Here is an 18,760-nt window from a genome sequence, read left to right as displayed (position 1 = left end):
TGAAAAGTACCAAAAAGAGGTTCCAACTGGGAAAAAAACAAACTGCAAGATCAAATCACTAACCCATAAATCTACTCTTCATAGTTCCTTAAATGAAGCTAGGAATATGAAATAGAAAGAACAAAATATAAAGATGTATTAGATAAACACTGAACATTCCCAATTCATCAGATAACTAGTAATAATCACACTAATTACAAGTGTAATATGACAGTTAAGTTTCTTTCATTTAGTCAAATGGGATTAAACTCATACATATTTTAATATAGTGATCTTGTGCTTTTTTGTTTTATTTTACTTAATTAACATTTAAATAACCTCTGAAACAAATAATACATTGTATGTTAAAAAAAGAAGAAGAAGAAGATAGCAGGAAGGGAAGAATGAAGGGGGGGAAATCGGAGGGGGAGATGAACCATGAGAGACTATGGACTCTGAGAAACAAACTGAGGGTTCTAGAGGGGAGGGGCGTGGGGGAATGGGTTAACCTGGTGATGAGTATTAAAGAGGGCACGTTCTGCATGGAGCACTAGGTGTTATACGCAAACAACGAATCATGGAACACTACATCAAAAACTAATGACATAATGTATGGTGATTAACATAACATAAAAAAAAAGTACCCCCCCCAAAAATAAAAAAATAAATAGGCAAGATAAAGAAATTTTTAAAATATAAATAAATAAATAAATAGCACTCCAAAAGCACTGTTCTCAAGTCTTACAAATATTAACTTTAATATTCAAAATAACCCAAAGAATAGGTAATATTACCATTGTGCAGAAACTGAGACTGAAAAAGGATAATAACTTGCCCATGTTATATAGCTAGTAAGGCAGCAGCAGTGGGATTCCAACAAAGGCAACACAGACCACCTCTTTGATATTAAGGGAATTGGCCCAAGACAAGCAGAAATAGAATGGGCAAGACAGATTTTAAATAAACAACTTATAAACTTCTAGGGAGCACCCTGAACAGTGATATATTATCTTATTACAACCTTTTATTACAGTTTTTTTTAACCACTAAGAAATTGGTTTTGAAAAAGAGACGATGTTGCTAATAGAGTAGCAAAATTAGGCAAAGCCCACTTACCTGATGATGCTTTTGCTTTAGTAAGAACCAGAGAGTGCCAATGATTACTTAATATGTAGCTGTATGGCAAAGTTTTAAATAATTCTGATTCCTTTTCTGGATCAGTAATTTAGATCTGGTTGTCCCAATTTAGATGTGAGAATCTGGACTGAAATGCATGTAGTAAATATTAACTACCCATATATAATTAAGCAGAGAACACCAGTCCACTTATTAGAACCTCTGAAAAAAATAAAGCACTCTGTATACAAATTTGAGTTGTTACTATTCTAAAGGGAACTTAACAGGTGAAAACAAGAAATCTGGTTACAATCAACTTGGCCAGCTTCTGCACAGTCCTTTTACTTTTCTGGCTTTAGTTTGTAACCTCGTTACAAAGTCTTTGTTTTATAGGAAGATGCATCTCCTTTTAGCTCTTATACACTTATAAATTTTATTAGAATAAGGAAATGTTATACTTACGTCAATTTTCCTTCTACACATATAGCAGTATTATTATTAATGATTTTAATCATCCATTCCTGTAGCTGGACCACCTAATCAACATAAAATGAAGTATATATTTCCTATGTTACTTGTAGCAAAAACATTACAAAATCAATTTACATCAAATTAAAAGAAAAAAACTCATATACTTAGTGCTCATCTATATAAGAATCACATTCTATTTTAAATAGTAATAAGGTAAAAACTCTTGTATACAATAAAACAGAAAAGAGGGAGACTGAATGGAGGTTGTACTGCATAATTTTTTCTCCAATCCAGAATCAGTTCTACATCAAATATTCTTAATATCGAATATCTCAACCACTGGAGAAAAAAAAAAAATCCCCGAAAATTCTAAGGTATCCATTAAAGACAAAAGACCTAACTTAGATAAAAGAGTCAGTTGTGAAGTATACACTTCACCATCATTCTTATCCCTAAAAAATATAGCATTTTTCTTTTTTTTTGCAAAGTTGATTTGGAGTTGCATTTAATTTTCTTTAACTACAAAGGTGATTGCTAATAATCTGTATTTAACAGCATTCTATTCCAGAGCAAATATCTAAACAGCTTAGAGAATTATTTTAGGACAAAATCTTATTGTAGAGGAAAATTTCTGTGAATGTCTGTGTTGAGAAATTGCTTCTACTGAGTAACAACTTAACACTGAATTATTTCTGATGAGAAATTCAGCAAAAGTCAAAAATAACTAATTTGAGTAGCCATTTACTTTACATACAAAAAATTATAAATTTGTAGGGCGCTTGGGTGGCTCAGTTGGTTAAGCGACTGCCTTCGGCTCAGGTCGTGATCCTGGAGTCCCGGGATCGAGTCCCGCATCGGGCTCCCTGCTCGGCAGGGAGTCTGCTTCTCCCTCTAACCCTCCCGCTTCTCATGCTCTCTGTCTCTCATTCTCTCTCTCTCAAATAAATAAATAAAATCTTTAAAAAAAAATTATAAATTTGTAAAGACAAATTCTTCAGTGGTAGTTTTATGCTGAGCCAGAAAAAGACGCTAAAATGGAAGGTGCTCCTAGTTATTGCACTTCTCCTCAATTATGTTTATTTTTTATTTTATATTTTTCCTCAATTACAAATAGGCAATGAAACTCCTTTTTTATTTTTAATACTTCCACACTTGGAATTATCTAAGATAGATCATGTGTTCGAACAGTCAGATGGAGAGGACATTAAAAATAAAAAATGTTCCAAGCATCTTAGATTCAATGACTCATGTTATCCTCATAACACTAGGAGGCAGGTAATACTTTATTCATTTTGTAAATAAAGAAAGTGTAAAGTCAAGTTAAGTAATTTGCCCAAGTCACACACAGCTAGTTAGGGGCACAGACTGGTTACAAATCTGGGAATCCTGGCTCCAGAATCTTGTACCATCCTGCTTACATAAAATATCAAAATGTTCATTCATATTCATTCAGCAAAATATTTCTGACCTCTACTATATGCCAGGCACTGTTTTAGGCAGTGGGATTTGGTAAGAAACAAAATGGCTGCCCTGTTAGAGCAAACATTCATGTGTGTGTATGCTAACGTGCACTCACGGGGGCTGGGGGGTGGATGTGTAGAAGCAAGTGGGGTGGTGGTGGTTATATCCAAACAAATGGACAAATAATGTCTGGCAGTGATTATTATCAAAAATAAGTATAAGACATGCTTACTTAGATATGATAAGGAAAGTCTTGGAACAGAGAAGTGAATAAAGTGAAGGATAAGACATATGGGTTACCTGGGAATAGGTTCTTCCAGGCAAAGGGAACAGGTACAAGTCCCCAAGTAGATAGCATAGAGGCCACAGTAGCTCGAAAGGAATAAGCAAGAGAGCAAGAGAGGGGAGTAAGAGATGAGGTTAGGCATGTCAAGGACTGAATTATGTGGGAGTCCTGTAAACTATAGTAAAGGCTTAGGGTTTTCTCTTGAGATAAAAAGTTACTAGAGGATGGGCGCCTGGGTGGCTCAGTTGGTTAAGTGACCGCCTTCAGCTCAGGTCATGATCCTGGAGTCCCTAGATCGAGTCCTGCAATGGGCTCCCTGCTCAGCAGGGAGTCTGCTTCTCCCTCTGACCCTCCCCCCCTCTCATGTGCTCTCTCTCTCATTCTCTCTCTCAAATAAATAAATACTTAAAAAAAAAAAAGTTACTAGAGGATTTTGAGCAGAGTAGTGACATGATTTAATATTTTAAGGGGTTACTCGGGAGAAATTGGACTATATAAAGATTCTGGCAGAGCACCTGGGAGGCTCAGTTGGTTAAATATCAGACTCTTCATTTCAGCTCAGGTCATGATCTCAGGGTCATGGGATCGAGCCCTGTGTAGGGCCATGCGCTCAGCGAGGAGTCTGCTTAAAGCTTCTCTCTTCCTCTCCCCCTTCCCCTGCTCGTGTACACTCTTTTCCTCTAGGGTAAACAAATAGACTCTTAAAAAAAAAAAAAAAAGATGATGATGATGATGATTCTGGCTTCTGTCTGAAAAACATTAGGAAGGAGAGAGAGGCAACAGGGGGAGCAAGGAGACCATTAGGCTATTGTAGTAATCCAAGAGATTATGGTGTCCTGGACCAAGAGGTAGTGGCTGAATAGTGAGAAGTGGCCAGATTCAGGACAGGAGAGCCAACAGGATTTCCTCACAGTTTGGATGTGGAGTATGATAGAAAAACAAGAGTCTCAAATGAATCTAAATTTTTTAACCTAAGTATTTGGGGGAGTGGTATTACTATGTACCAATATGGGACACAATAGAGAGCAGTTTTTGGGGAAGAAATCAAGAGTTTAGTTTTGGACATACTAAATCTGAGATGCCTATTAGATATCAATGGAGAAGCCCTATAGACAATTGAATATGTGAGTGTGGGGTTTAGGAGAATGTTCTGGACTGGAGATATATATTTGGGAACTACCTGTAGAGAAATGGAATTTAAAGCTACAGCACTGGATAAGACAGTCTTGACAGGAAGCAGCAAAGGGGAATGAGAAGAATGGCCAGTGAGATAGTAGAAAATCAAGAGTAAGATATCATGGATTTCAAAATAAAAAGCAATATAATGTTTTAAGAAGGATGTTTTGATTCACTGTGTTAAACCCTTGTGAGCAACAGAATAATAAGAAATAATAATTATTGAGTTTGGTGATATGGAAATCACTGGTGAACCTGCAAAAGGCAATCTTCATGGAGTGATTTCTGAATGTCCAAAGTAGAACATATTTAAGAGGGAATAAGAAGAAGCAAAAACTGTGAATACATATACCTCTTTCAAGGTGTTTCACAGTAAATGGAAACAAACAAAAAAATGGGGTGATAGATGGAATAGGATAGGGAGTAATAGGAAGGTGAACTTTTTCTTTGCACTTTTTTTAAATGCAGGCCACGTTTCAGCACAAATAAATGTTAACGGGAATTTTCCAGAAGAGAGGAAACACCTGAGGGTATAATTAGAGAGACAAAGTTCTTTAGGTGGTAAGAGGAAATGAATTGGCCTTGAAAAGGGAGCACAGATTGTTCATCCATTACAAGAGAAGGGGAAGCAGAATATGTGGAGAGAGCAGCAAGTAGATTGGTGGATTTGGTAATGGGAATATGAAGTTCAATAAATTGAGAATGAGGCAGAGAGAGGAGATTTGGAAGTTTTAAGAGAAAAAGCATGAAATATTATTCTAGGCAAGTCAAGTGGATTAACAAGTGAAGTGTAGCAGGACTGATGTTCAATACTGAGAGCCCCCTTAAGGTTTGCTCTCAAATTTAAAATGAGACCAGTGTGGTTGTGCATTTTGTTCCAGCCACCTGTTGCCTTTTTTTCTTTTTTTTTTTAAGATTTATTTATTTTAGAGAAAGAGGGGGGAGAGGCAGAGGGAGAGTCTTAGGCAGAATCTGTGCTGAGCACAGAGCCCAACATGGGGCTCAATTTCACAAACCTGAGATCACGACCTGAGCTGAAACAGAGTTGGATGCTCAGCCAACTGGACCACCCAGGTACCCCTGCCTGTTGCTTCTTAGGTATATGAGTGAAATTTAACTAGGATCACAACTTGGTCAAAAGAGAACAGAGGGAGGGGCGCCTGGGTGGCTCAGTTGGTTAACCGACTGCCTTCGGCTCAGGTCATGATCCCGGAGTCCCAGGATCGAGTCCCGCACTGGGTCCCCAGCTCAGCAGGGAGTCTGCTTCTCCCTCTGACCCTCTCCCCTCTCATGTTCTCTCTCTCTCTCAAATAAATAAAATCTTTAAAAAAAAGAGAGAGAGAGATAACAGAGGGAAAAGCAAGAGACCCGAGAGTTAAATCAAGGGAATGTTACAATGATGGGATCATGGAATCTATAAGGTAAAGAGGGAAATGAGGACAGGAGAGCATTGATGGACTAAAGGGTGCCTTAGTAAGGTGGAGTATTGATGTTAGGGGTAGAATGATCTGGAAAGGCAGGAGTTGGAGAGCAGGATGCTTGAAAGTGAGAATCTGGGTGCATACTGGCAAAGACAAGGTACGAGTATGACTAGGGTAGAGGGTAATGGTAAGGGAAAGGTCATTTAAGATCAAGAATTCAAGGAGGCTGGATGGATCATCTATATGGATGTTAGTGTCACCAGAGTTGATGACAGAAATAGTAGCATTAGAAAAAGTAACAGGTGTTAAACGCTTTAATAGTAATGCAAGGTCTTGACTAGCAGGTTATGTATTATATAGGACTACAAGAAGGAACAGGGAGTAATAAAGTCTTATAGCACTTATTTCAAAGAAGCTGAGGAGAGGGGGAGGGATTGTATTAAAGAGAAGGAAAATGGCCTGAAATAATAATGAGAAACAAAAGAGATACATTATATCCTCGTTAGGTCCAACATTGTGGGATATGGGAGAAAAAAGAGCCACCATTTAAGAAAATAAGCCATATTTTGGTTAGAGCAAGGTTAAGAAATGTTCACAGAAAATTGAGAATTTAACATTTTGCTGATGATACACCTTGAGTTCAAGAGGGTACAATGCAATGTTTGGAGATGAGAGACAGACTGGGTCAGAACTAGGGGATATACAGAACTGTATATAGATAAGAGTCTTGGGAGGCTTAATCTTCTTGTAGTAAGTAAGATAAACAGCACTGTAGCAATGACAGAATTAGTACTGTGGGATCTCCCATTATAGTTGTCTTCAAACTTTTTTGCTCAACTCACCTCACACATTTTTAAAGCAACATCTAAAAATTTTCATTAAGTCTAAATATTTGCAAATAATGCAATTTCCAAAGAATACATTGAGATATAAAACTGTAACTGTTGTGGGATGCCCGGGTGGCTCATTTGGTTGAGCGTCCGACTCTTGATTTCGCTTAGGTCATGATCTAGGGGTCTTGGGATTGAGCCCCACATGGGGCTCCACACTCAGCAATGAGTCAGCTTGAGGATTCTCTCCTTCTCTGTCTGCAAACCACCCCCGCCCCTCATGCACTCTCTCTCTCTAAAATAAAAATAAATCTTAAAAAAAAAAACCCAAAACTATAACTGTTACATCACACTTCCAACATGGGGCTTGAACTTACAACCCTAAGATCAAGAGTTGCATGCTTTACTGAACCAGCCAGGCACCCCTCAAATTTAGATGGAATTTAAATACCACTATCATCCTTTTAAAAATTTATGGACAAACCTTTAACAATTGGAAAATTTACATTCTATCTTTGTCCTTAAACTTGTATTCCATTCCACTTCAGAGAATTTATCCTAATGTAACATAGTGTGATAGCCTAAAGTGTTTTATTGATCACTCTGTATTATTTTACAATAGGAAAAATTCTCAAGTCTTCAGAAGCTATAATCCCTTTCTCTTTTAATTGCTGTTAATCGTACTCCAAGAATCAGAAAAAAAAAAAAAATTAAGAACAGAAATGAACTCAGTGTTCATCCCCAAAGAGAGTAAGTAAATTGTTGAAGATTATACAACTAGTAATAGAGCAAGGTTAAGACTTAACACTTGGATTCTCTTACTTTCAACCCAATGCTCTCTTCAACTAGGCCACAATGCCTCTACACTAAACAATAAAACAAAAAAATGAAGCTACTGTTAATGACAGCTTAAGAGCTCAGTTCTTGAAGAACGAGAGGGTAAAAACATAAATGTAAATCTGCCTTAAGTTGTCCTACCTTATTATTTTTAACTCCATTTGTAAGAGTTTGAAGTGTATTTGGAGGAGAATGATTTGAAGCATTTCTTTTTGATTTCCGAGGTATTGTTATATGAAATCTTGGAGTTGCAAGCACAATTTTACATGTATCATTCATGGAACCCAGAAGATCAGTCTCTCTGGGCATTGTGTTCTCATTAATTTCCTGTTGTGAAGTCCTTTCTGTTGTCATCTTATTATCAGAAACCATTGACTGACCATTTTTAACAGGAACACAGTTAGTATTGAGAGTGTCAACAGTAGTATTTTGGGATTTTTCAATAACAGAATCAATGCCTTCTAAAACAAAGGTGTCCTTTTTAGACTTCGTGGTTACAAATGTATTCTCCCTTGAGTGAAGAATTTGTTTAGCCAACTGAGCTCTAGGTAATGCCTTGCTGGAGAATCCTGCAGCTGAAACATTTTCATGTTCTTGGTTCAGAAATGGAGCCTCTGCAAAAAATACAAGACCAAACATTTATAGAAGAATTTATAGAAGAATCATATGAAATTAAAAGAGAGAAACAATAATATCAAACTGTTTATATTAAAAAGAAGTGTTCAGGTTAGGAATGCTCCACCCTTCTGCTCAGTCTTTCTCTGAAAGGGATGCCTACATAGGGAGAATAATTATCTAGAACATTCAACTATACATTCAACAAAACAAAAAGCACTTTACCGTAAGTTAAATTATGCAGAGATGTTTTCTTTTCCTGCTGACATTGAATCTTTTGCTTTTTCAGAAGGAAAGTACTATTTGATGATTCTAGAGGAAATTCTTGCACTGAGGTTGAGTTTTGTTGTTTTTTTTTTTAAAGAGGAAATTGAATTGTATTAGTCACTGAGAAGAAAAAAATGTCTTTTACTTATATTTAATAATGATCAGATCAATACAGTATACTTCTGTAAGATATGAGTTACATTTCCCTTTTTATCTTCTCGTGCTTTCATCACATTCTCTGTATCTACAGTATGCTGAGAAAGAATTTTTAAAAAACTCTACATGTTATAACTTGCCAGCTCTAGATAAAAGTTTATTACTGGACTCAGAAGCTTAGTGATCTGGAATAAAATTCTGGTGCTGCCACAAATCAGAGAGGTATATCTTAAGATTATATATGAAGTGCCATCCAGTCTTGAAAATTCTGCTTCTGCTTCTGGTTGCTGTAAATTTCTAAAACACGAAAGAACAGTTGAAGAGGTGTAGCTTGTATGTTAAAAGTTGCAATGTTGTGACTCAATAGCAGACACAACCATAATTTATATGCCTTTGACATCTCTTTAGTAGACCTTCAAAGACAAAAATCTGGTAGGCTTATCTACTAGACAAGTAGGGACTAATAGTACTGCTTACATTTTATTCTACTTTATATCCTAGATTGTTAAAGTTTTATTTCTTGAAGGTAGAAATGTTTCTTTCACACAAAAAGGGGAAGGTAACAGACTTAAAATTGGAAGAAAAACTGAATTACTTTATATGTTTAATTTCAAATATTCTGACAAAAATTGATAGTGATTATGCTTTAGTAAATATGCAGCTTTAGCTTTAGAAATCTTAATATAAAGATTTTATTATAATGATGTGTATCATAAAAGAAGAGTAAGATTCTATTTAACTAATTCTACTAGAAATGGCATGGCAATGCAGTAAAGACAAGTAGGTAATTCAATCAGCTATAACATACTATAGAATCTAGGTCATTTATCTTAGAGTACAAAGTCCATGCAGATTCTCCAAAAGGTCTCTGAAATTACATACAAAATTTGTGCATTTTCGGGGAAAAGAGTCATCGGATTCTCAAAGCAGTGAGTTATTTCTTCCTCTCTAATTCCACTTGACAAATAAGACATGCTTTAATGTGCATTATTTGCTTCTCCCTTTTCTCCCAGACTGTATGAAACATAGATTTTGTGTAGTCCCTTACCTCCATCCCAAACTCCCCTAGAAACTCTTTTTGTATCAAAATATATCACTATCTTTGAAATACAACAATATATCCACAGTCTATTGTGTAGTAAAGTGCATGGGCTTTCAAATAAGTACCTGTATTAATTCTCAGCACATCACCTACTACCTGTGAGATGTGGAGCAGACATAACCTCTTTGTAAGCCCCATTTCCTAGACTATTAAATGAGCATCTACCCATAGTGTCTGCTGAAAGGATTAGGAGATAGTGCACGTAAAATATATTTATCAATTACTGCAACTCATTAAAATCTTTATTTCAAATGTCCCAAATTCTGATCATTCTACCTTTCCAGATCATTCTCTCAAATCCAATGACTATCCTACCACCTAACACTTCTTCACACTTCCTCATCTCCCTCAGGTCCTCTTTTCTCTGTATAACTAACTTAATTTTCATGGTCCCCTTATACACACACCTCAACTCCTTTGTCCTCTTCATCCTAGTTGATAAAATTACAATCTTGATAAAATCCAACTCCCTGCCTATTCCCCAGCAGCACCTATGCAGGGCTAAAGGAAAACTCAAAACTACATTGACTGCTCTCATTTAAGTTCATGCTCACAAGTCTCAAGTAGGTCCTTAATGTTGCACAAGAAATCAAATTTAGGCATAGACCATTTACTCTTCCACTCTCCTGTATTATTTAAACCCCCACCTCCTCAAACTTTAATACCAGTTTCTCATGCTCACTTTCAGCTGATGGCTTTATTGTCTACTTCAGATTATTCCTTAAGTCATATAACACTGCCTATCTTCTTGTTTGATTTATGATCTGTTTATGTTCCTAGCTAAGGCCAAAACTTCCACTTTTAGATTCTGTTACCTCTCAACTACTCAAGGGTATCATACTACCAATTTTAGTTTTTCCTTCCCGACTGGATCAGTCCCAATAGCATACAAAAATGTTCTTTCACCATACATTAAAAACAATAAAATATACGTGTATATATACTTGAACTCAACAACCCTGAGACTGAGAGTTGCACACTCTACAGCCAGCCACTCCAAAACTATTTTAAAACCATACTTCCCATATTTCTTTCCTCTCTTCAAAGAGTTGTCGATACTTAACACTGTCAATTTCTCTCCTTCACATTCTCTCTTGAACCCTTTTGAATCACGTTTTTGATCCTATCACTCCACCAAATCCCCCCATCAAAGCCACCAATGACCCTCATGTTGCTAAATCCAATGGTTAAATCTCAGCCTTCACCTCACTTGACTGATTAGCAGCATTAGATACAGTGAAAGACTCCTTCCTTAAAGCATTTTGTTACGGGGCGCCTGGGTGGCTCAGTAGTTAAGCATCTGCCTTCGGCTCAGGTCATGATCCCAGTGTCCTGGGATCAAGCCCCGCATCAGGCTCCCTGCTCGGCCGGGGAGCCTGCTTCCCTCTCTCCCACTCCCCCTGCTTGTGTTCCCTCTCTCGTTGTGTCTCTGTCAAATAAATAAATAAAATCTTTAAAAAAAAAAAAAAAGGCATTTTGTTCTTTTGGCTTCCGAAGTATCACTTCCGGTTTTTCTTCCTCCTCCTAATCTTCTTGTGGTTCGTTTATTCTTAACTTCTAAATTTTGGGGTGCCTCAGGACTCATCCTTGAATGTATTCTCATTCTACAGTTATTCCTTGATGATCTCATTTAATCTCTTCAAATACCATTTAAGTGCTAATGATTCCCAAATGTATTTTTCTCACCGGACCACTTCCCTAAATCCCAACTAATTTTTTTCAACAGCCTAATCATATCTACACTTCAATTTTTAATAGATATATCAAAATTAACATACAAAAAATTTAATTACTGGGCACCTCCCAGCCCTGTCTATCCCATTTCAGTTAAATCACTCCATCCTTACAGCTACTCAAGCAAAAAAACCCAGAACCAAACAAACAAAAACACCCTACAGGTGGTTTTACATTTTTTATATCTTTATAAAAGATATATACCTTTTATATCTTTTTAAAAAGATTTTATTTACTTTCTTTATATAACTTTTTTATCTTTACATTCCACACCTTTGTATCTTTTACATTCCACACCCAGTTTATGAGCTCTTCCTTCAAAATACACCCAGAATCCAACCACTTATTATTTTCACTGCTACCACCTAAACCAAACCAACACCCTATCTCACCTAGATAAATGTACTATTTCAAATTGACAGCAAGTGATATTTTAAAAATATAAGTCAGATCTTCTCATTTCTCTGCTCAGAACCCTCCACTGAGGGTTATTTGCTCACATAAAAGCCCAAATTCTTAACATTCACCTATAAGGCTCTACGTCATCTGACTCTATCTGTCCCCTCCTCCCCACTTCTGTCCACTCATTCTATGATACACTAATCTCATAGCTGGTTCTTGAATTGTTGAGGAATGCTCCTATTCCAGGGTATCTGTATCAGCTGTTACTCTGTCTGCATCATCCTTCCCAATTCTTCCAATATTCTATCTGTATCTATCACCTCCTTTAATTTTTTGGCTCACATGCCATCTTCTCATTGAACCATATCCTGACCGCCACATGGAAAACTGCAGCCCACTCAACCCTCCCCATCATCCTTACTCTGTCTTTTCTTTCCATAGCACTTCTCTTCTATTGTACCATAAAAACTATTTAAATCTGTCTCTCCCACCACCTAAATATGAGCTAGTTACACAAGGGTTGGGACTTTTGTCCATTTTGTTCACTCTTGTATCCTGAGTACCTAAAACAGTATCAGACATAATAAACACAACACATCATAGCTTTTCAATCAACACATAATAAAACTAACCTCTTGGTGAACTGTTATCTGATTGGGATGATTTGTTGTTTTCCTTTTCTTTACAGACGTAGGTATGCTGCAATACTCTTTTCTCAGCTCCTTTAGGAGTAAAAATTTTCTTTTCACTTTTCGGTGGTTCCAACAAACTACAGTTTCCTGATGCTTGTTCTTGCTTGTCACGCAGTACTTTTTCTTTCATTCTTTGAAATATTTTTCCTGGTGATTCATAGTTTGCTTTGTTTTTTAATCTATCCTTATTGGGCTTTATAGCACTGATATTAAGAGAGCTGTTAGAGGTGGTAGCCTCTGCTAGCATGGTGGAATGAAATATATTTTTATTATTAAAATTTGTCACTTCTAGAAAATGATTCTTTTTATGGTCACTCAGTGTTAAAGAGGGGTTCTGATATTTTGCCAAATCTTTTACAGGAGTAAGTGTGCCTGCAGGAATGCTGTCAAAAAAGATTGCATGCATGGGCGTATTTCTTCTTTGAGAAGATGTCTCTGAAGACAAATAAATTCCTGGTTTCAAAGGTGTTGCGATCATCTTGATAAACAGTAGAAACAAATTTTCTCTAACAGATAATTCACTTAAACACAATATTCAGGATAGCAGACCTTCATTCAGCAGGGGCCCAGAGGAACCTGTAATTCAATGTGAAATCAACCTTTATCATGCTTTGGTGCAAAAAAGTTTATTTGCTTTCCATAACAATATTATTCTAATTAAAAGGCTTAACTGGTTCATAACAACACTGGATAATCCATAGCTCACAAATCTAAGGCTTTATATTTTTGTTAAAGACTCATTTTATTATTATTTTAGATGAACAGTTTGGTCTTTAAATTTACTTCTCTAGAAAAAAGCAGTATTCACCAAATCATCTACTTAGTAACTATAAAAATTGAACTTCGAGTATCTGATTTTTAAAATACTTGAACCTCAAGTCCTGGAGGTTCCAATCCAATATCTGCATCAAAAAGCATTAAATCACATCTGCATATGGCACTATATTAGACTATAAAAGATTAAATTTCACAAACATCGCTTTTCCTTTTAGGCACTTAAATTTTAAGGCAGCAGCTAAGATGATACATCCTAATGAAAGCTGAAAGATTCACTCAAGTTTTTAATTAAATAATTCCCAATCCTGATTTTGTTATGCTGCTGAACATTTTAACTATGAGGTTTTGGTTGAAAAACTCTCAAATCAAAAGTAAACTATACTCATTATGATTTTTAAAAAAATTAATACTATTTAGAATTTTTAGAGGAAATCATGTACTTGAGCATACATGGTCTTAGACTTGTTTTAGCTTGTTTTTATAAATATATTTTATTTCCCACACCTACAAATTAAGATTCTAGGTGATGAACCATATAGTTGCATTTTGTAATACTTGGTAAATAAATAAAACATTTCCACCTAAGGAGCTTGGAACTTACTAGTTTCAACTTACTGCATCTCTATTGCTGTATTTATAACTATTCTAATCAGTATTTAACATCATATAAACAAAAAGTGTACCAAGAAAATACAAATGCAGTCAGATCAAAGAAATCAAGTATCTCTAAGTAACTTGTGTGAGAAGTATGGAAGTTAAAAATTCAGACACAAATAGCATTTTATCCAACAGTTTATAAGAGAAAAAAGGGAAATATTCCTCAATAACAAGAGCTGACAAAGGCGGCTATCTGGGCAATCTAGTCCTGTGACACAAAAACTGCTGAATTCTTCCGCAGAATGTTAATTCAGTAAATATATACTAATAATGCATAGATTTATGTGTTTGGCAACGTGCTAGTGATAGGAATCCTGTGCTGAGAGTTAAAATACTCACTAGTGGTTCACTTTAAACTCTCAAAATAAAAAATGAATAAATTGGGACAACTGCACACTAAAAATTGGAAAAGTATGTACAGGTTCACATAATCTCAATTCTTCACAACCTAATGAAATGCTCAACAGGAAGTATAAAATGCAAATAAACTAGTCGAACTGAAAACAGGCCCAATCTGTAGTAGACAAACATTACTGTTTTCATCTAAAGGCAGATAATTATGGTCCCACTGAGAGGCTCGAAGAACCAGCATATAACTCCTCTTTCATGTTGCCCAACCTCCTCCCTCCCAATTCAAACATGTAGTAGGATGGAGGTGAGTAGTCAAGATTCTGGAAAACCTCAAATTCCACCCCCCCTCAAAAAAAGACACAGAAGATTCCTAGGAGCCCCTCCTTCCCACTGTGTGATGAATAGCAACTCAACAGACGCCAAAAGAGTTGGCAATAGTTGTGGTTTCAGTGTGGTTGGTGGAAAAGAGGATGTAGAGGAAAAAAAATTATCTAGGATTTTCTGCCCATAGAGGCTTTGCAGAATAGATACAGAAGAAAAACAGGAAATCACCAGGTAGAGGCCAAACCCTTAAAGCCCCATTCTCCTCCTAGTTAACAGAAGAGCAAAACAAAGAAAACAGATTATGATGCTCAGACTCTGATGGAAGAGACAGATGTTAGAGGATGGGGATTCAGTAACAGGCATTCCTCAGGTTGAGGAAAAGAGTATCCTGAAGGCCAAGCACAGGCTTAACCTAACAGATGGAGGTCACTAACAAGAAATTTAGTTCCTTCTTGGACTAGAGAAGAGAAGGTGAATTCTAAAATGGTATGCTTGTGCTTCACTAACTGCTTAAAACTATTTGGAAAATCTAATTGTTGCCATTTATTCTGAAAATTGACAAATGCTGATGTACTAAGAAAAAAATTGCTATTTATTTAAAATAAAGACTTGGGCATGAGAAAACCATTGTATGAAAAAGCTAGCTATGAGCACTTTATAGTGTATGTAAATATATAGGTAAGGCTAAACAACTGTTTTTATCATGGATATGATTCTAAATGTAACTATTACTCTTCTTCCCAAAATTACATGAAAAGTTCTTCTAGGAATTTACTATAGTGGTAGCAGTAATAATAATAATAATAATTATTATTATTATTATTGTAATTATAATGGAAAGGGTAAAAAATCCCAAAGCACACTAACCAAAACTGGGAGGTGGAGATGGGAAAAAATGAGAGGAATTTTAAGTTAACCAGCAAATGATACACTTGGGGGGAAACAAACAAAAAACCCCAGCACTTGACATACAAAGGAATTGATTCAACTCAATTACTATAAATAACATTCAAAGTGACCAAATGAATCAATTTAAAAAAATGATCAACACAGAAAATGGCCAGAAGGCATGAAAGGCAATTAATAAAGAATACAAAAAGCCACTGAGTCAAATGACACTTCATTTTACTAATAAGTGAAGAGATGCATATTAAAACAGTGGGTCTTCTTGTTTATCAGATTGGAAAAGATCAATTTCAAAATATAGGTGTGCATGCTATCGACTAAGAAATTCCATTTCTAAATCTTTTTCTTACAGAAACAACTACATGAAGAATGCAAATATATAAGTGGTACTAACAGTCAATATTTACTGCATGGACATCAGACACTACATAACCTTACAGCAATTCTGGAGAGTTTTGAAGATGGGGAAACTAAGGCACAGTAGTTAAGTAACCTACCCAAGGTCCCACTGACAACGATTAAGAGCAGGACCTAAGTCTGACTTCAAGGCCCAAGTCCTTAAACAAGCACTATACAGTTCACTGAAGTACAGGACAAACTATAAACAATTTAGATCTCCACCACTATGGTGCTACTACACCCATACAATTGAATTCTATGTATTCAATAAAAAGATATATTCCTGAATAGGTACTGACGTAGAAAATAGCTAGGATATATTAAATAAAAAAGGAAGGAGTAGAAGAGGACGTACAATTGCATTGCTGTAAAACACATGAGCATAAGCACAGGGAAAAAAAATCTGGAAGTGTACCAAATTGTGAACAGTGTTTAACTTTGAAAAGTGGGATGAAGGGGCCCTCCGTTTTCTAAATAATTTTATTAACATCTACGTATGTTTGCAACCATTACACGTGTAATTTAACCAGAAGAAATGAGCTCGATGGTTCAACTGTTTCTATAGCACCGTGGATCATTGGGTCCAAGGGCAGGGATGCACACAAATCACAAGTTTTTTACTCCAAGTGATTTTAGAACAAAGGCCTCGAGCGTTCACCATCGAAACGAATCTGAACGAAAGTAGACACGCAACAACTACGTACACAACGAATGAGCAGTTTTGAGACCCCTACCAATGCCAAAAACGTACAAAAGCCCACGCGGGCCGAAAACGCTGAGGGGCTGGGACTCTCAGCACCAGAGGGGACCGACGGCAGGAGGCGAGGGGACCGGGGCAAGTTCATACCTTGGGTGACGGGCCTGAAAGGGCTAGAGGGCGGCAGTCCGGGCTTGGCTTCGCGAGGGGTCAAGGCTCGCGCCTCTGGCCCAGGTTAGCTCCAGCCCCCCGCAGCCCGGCCTCAGGTGACCCTCACTTCCTCCGCGAGGTTCCCTGACACCCACAACAGTTTGGGAATTCAAATTTGAAGAGCCCGCCCTTCAGCCAGCCCCTACTGGCGCGCTCAGGAACTGCGTCACCGTGCGACTCGAGAAAACGGGGTGGCCCCTACCGCTCGGACAATGGGCTGTTTCCACAAAAGGAGGGTAACCCCAAGCTGCCAAGAGCACCGAAAGCGCCGCTCTAGTCTTCTGCAGAATTCGTTTCGTTTTCAGAGGGCGCGCGCCCCTAGCGCCTGTCGCCGCTCCTCCCGTTATGCTCTGCGGCAGGAAGGCTTACGTCAGACGTCGCTTGCGCTCTCCTGCGCTACCGCGGTTTTTTAGGTTTGGCCTTTCTCAGCTACCCTCCTCCCCCACTGGTTTGATAGCTGGTGGTGGTGTCTGTTGCTTACCTGTCCGAAGAAACAGCTTTCCGAGTTCGTTTGAGAGAGCTTTTAGTTTTCTATGGCCGTCTCATTTGAGAATGAGAAAGAACGTTTTGTCCTTGAGAGGATAAACGACTGAATGCAAAGTTATACTTGCAATGGAATGTTTAATTTGAGCTGTTTCCCCAAGCTGTTCCCCAAGTGATGTTTTCTGAACCTGATTTTATCGAATCCCAAAAGCTTTAATCTTGACGACTCTGTTGCAAAGCAGTTTGTGACGGTGCACTGAGACTGAGCCCTGCCAGTGATGCTCTACTCTAACCACCGCGGATTATGGTGCATCCTTCACCTCAGCGCCTTGGCAAGACGCGTTCGCGGGCTGGGAGCTTTGCACACGGCGCCCTGTTTCAGTCTTGGGGGCGGAGAAGGAGGAGCCAGAGGAGTAACGAATGTTTTCCGTTCTAAACCCCTCCGGCTCTGATGCAGCATCTTCTCTCCACTAACTCCGTCCCCCTCCCCAACAAGTCAGCATGGGACAGGAGAGTTCATTGTATTCCTCATCCAGGAAAATTCCGCAGCATCCTAGAACCATATCTCGCATTTTTCCGTTAACACTGGACTGAACTGGTTGTAATAGATTGTTTAAAGTGACTTTTGCAATCCCCTCGTCTAAATTCTGTTTTCACTAAATCTTGTGCACATCGAATATTCAGAGTTCGAAATATAAATCTAAAATATGCAAATAAATGCAAGTAAGGAGAAGAAAACAGTTGAGGTGAGGAGAGGAAAGCAAAGCTACATAGATAATATGAAGTTTCTGTCTGCAGCATAATGAGAAAATGGCTGGACATTAATTTGCACCAGATTTTTGGGAAAAGCTAGACTTAAGATATCTGTTAAGTGACATGTATGAAAGCGTATGAAATGCACATTGTGTGAGAGAGACTTTGAGGAGATAGGCATTCATATTCCAAAGCATCTGAGATAGAAATATGAGAGGTCTCCATGCCTGTTATGGAGATGGCCATGGCTCACACTTTCAGCCAGAACAGGAACCTTATAATATTAAGGGGAGACACTCAGAAATATAAACTTTTATTTTTTAAATAATCACTTTTCATGTGAGAAATAACTAGTATATACCATGCTCCAGGGTGAACAGCAACAGCTATTGATATAAGGCTGACTAATGATTTTCCAAACAAAACTGGAGGAAACAGTTTGTGGATAGCAAACTATAATGAGAAGGCATACAAGCAAAGGGACAATGTTCATTTGTCCATTGGGACATCAACATAACTGCCCTGGATGGGCCTTCCTTTAAGGTTCAGTCAGCCATTTGTGATAATCTGTGCAGGCTTAAGTCTGTTACTCATGCGAACACATGCAGACCCACTTAGGGTCCAAAGGACAGACAGAGGAGGAAGGGAATGGAAGCCT

At 37.5% G+C, this 18,760-nt stretch overlaps 1 protein-coding gene across 1 annotated transcript in view; it reads right to left on the bottom strand.

The window, feature by feature from the left end:
* The window catches only part of MIS18BP1 (MIS18 binding protein 1), a 46,789-nt gene extending 29,557 nt beyond the window's left edge, over window positions 1-17,232 (bottom strand). The window contains exons 1-5 of the mRNA XM_034992391.1: window positions 16,807-17,232; window positions 12,486-13,121; window positions 8,418-8,528; window positions 7,719-8,191; window positions 1,558-1,631 (exon numbers count right to left, since the gene is read on the bottom strand). Coding sequence (XP_034848282.1) covers window positions 1,558-1,631; window positions 7,719-8,191; window positions 8,418-8,528; window positions 12,486-13,023 — 1,196 coding nt within the window. The 5' untranslated portion in view covers window positions 13,024-13,121; window positions 16,807-17,232. The remainder of the gene's footprint in view (window positions 1-1,557; window positions 1,632-7,718; window positions 8,192-8,417; window positions 8,529-12,485; window positions 13,122-16,806) is intronic.
* Between the last annotated feature and the right edge of the window lie 1,528 nt (window positions 17,233-18,760).

The sequence above is a fragment of the Mirounga leonina genome, unplaced genomic scaffold (genome assembly GCF_011800145.1).
Source record: "Mirounga leonina isolate KUSES-001 unplaced genomic scaffold, KU_Mleo_1.0 Mir_82, whole genome shotgun sequence".
NCBI classification, from domain to species: Eukaryota; Metazoa; Chordata; class Mammalia; order Carnivora; family Phocidae; genus Mirounga; species Mirounga leonina.
This window is presented reverse-complemented; position numbering and strand designations above follow the sequence as displayed.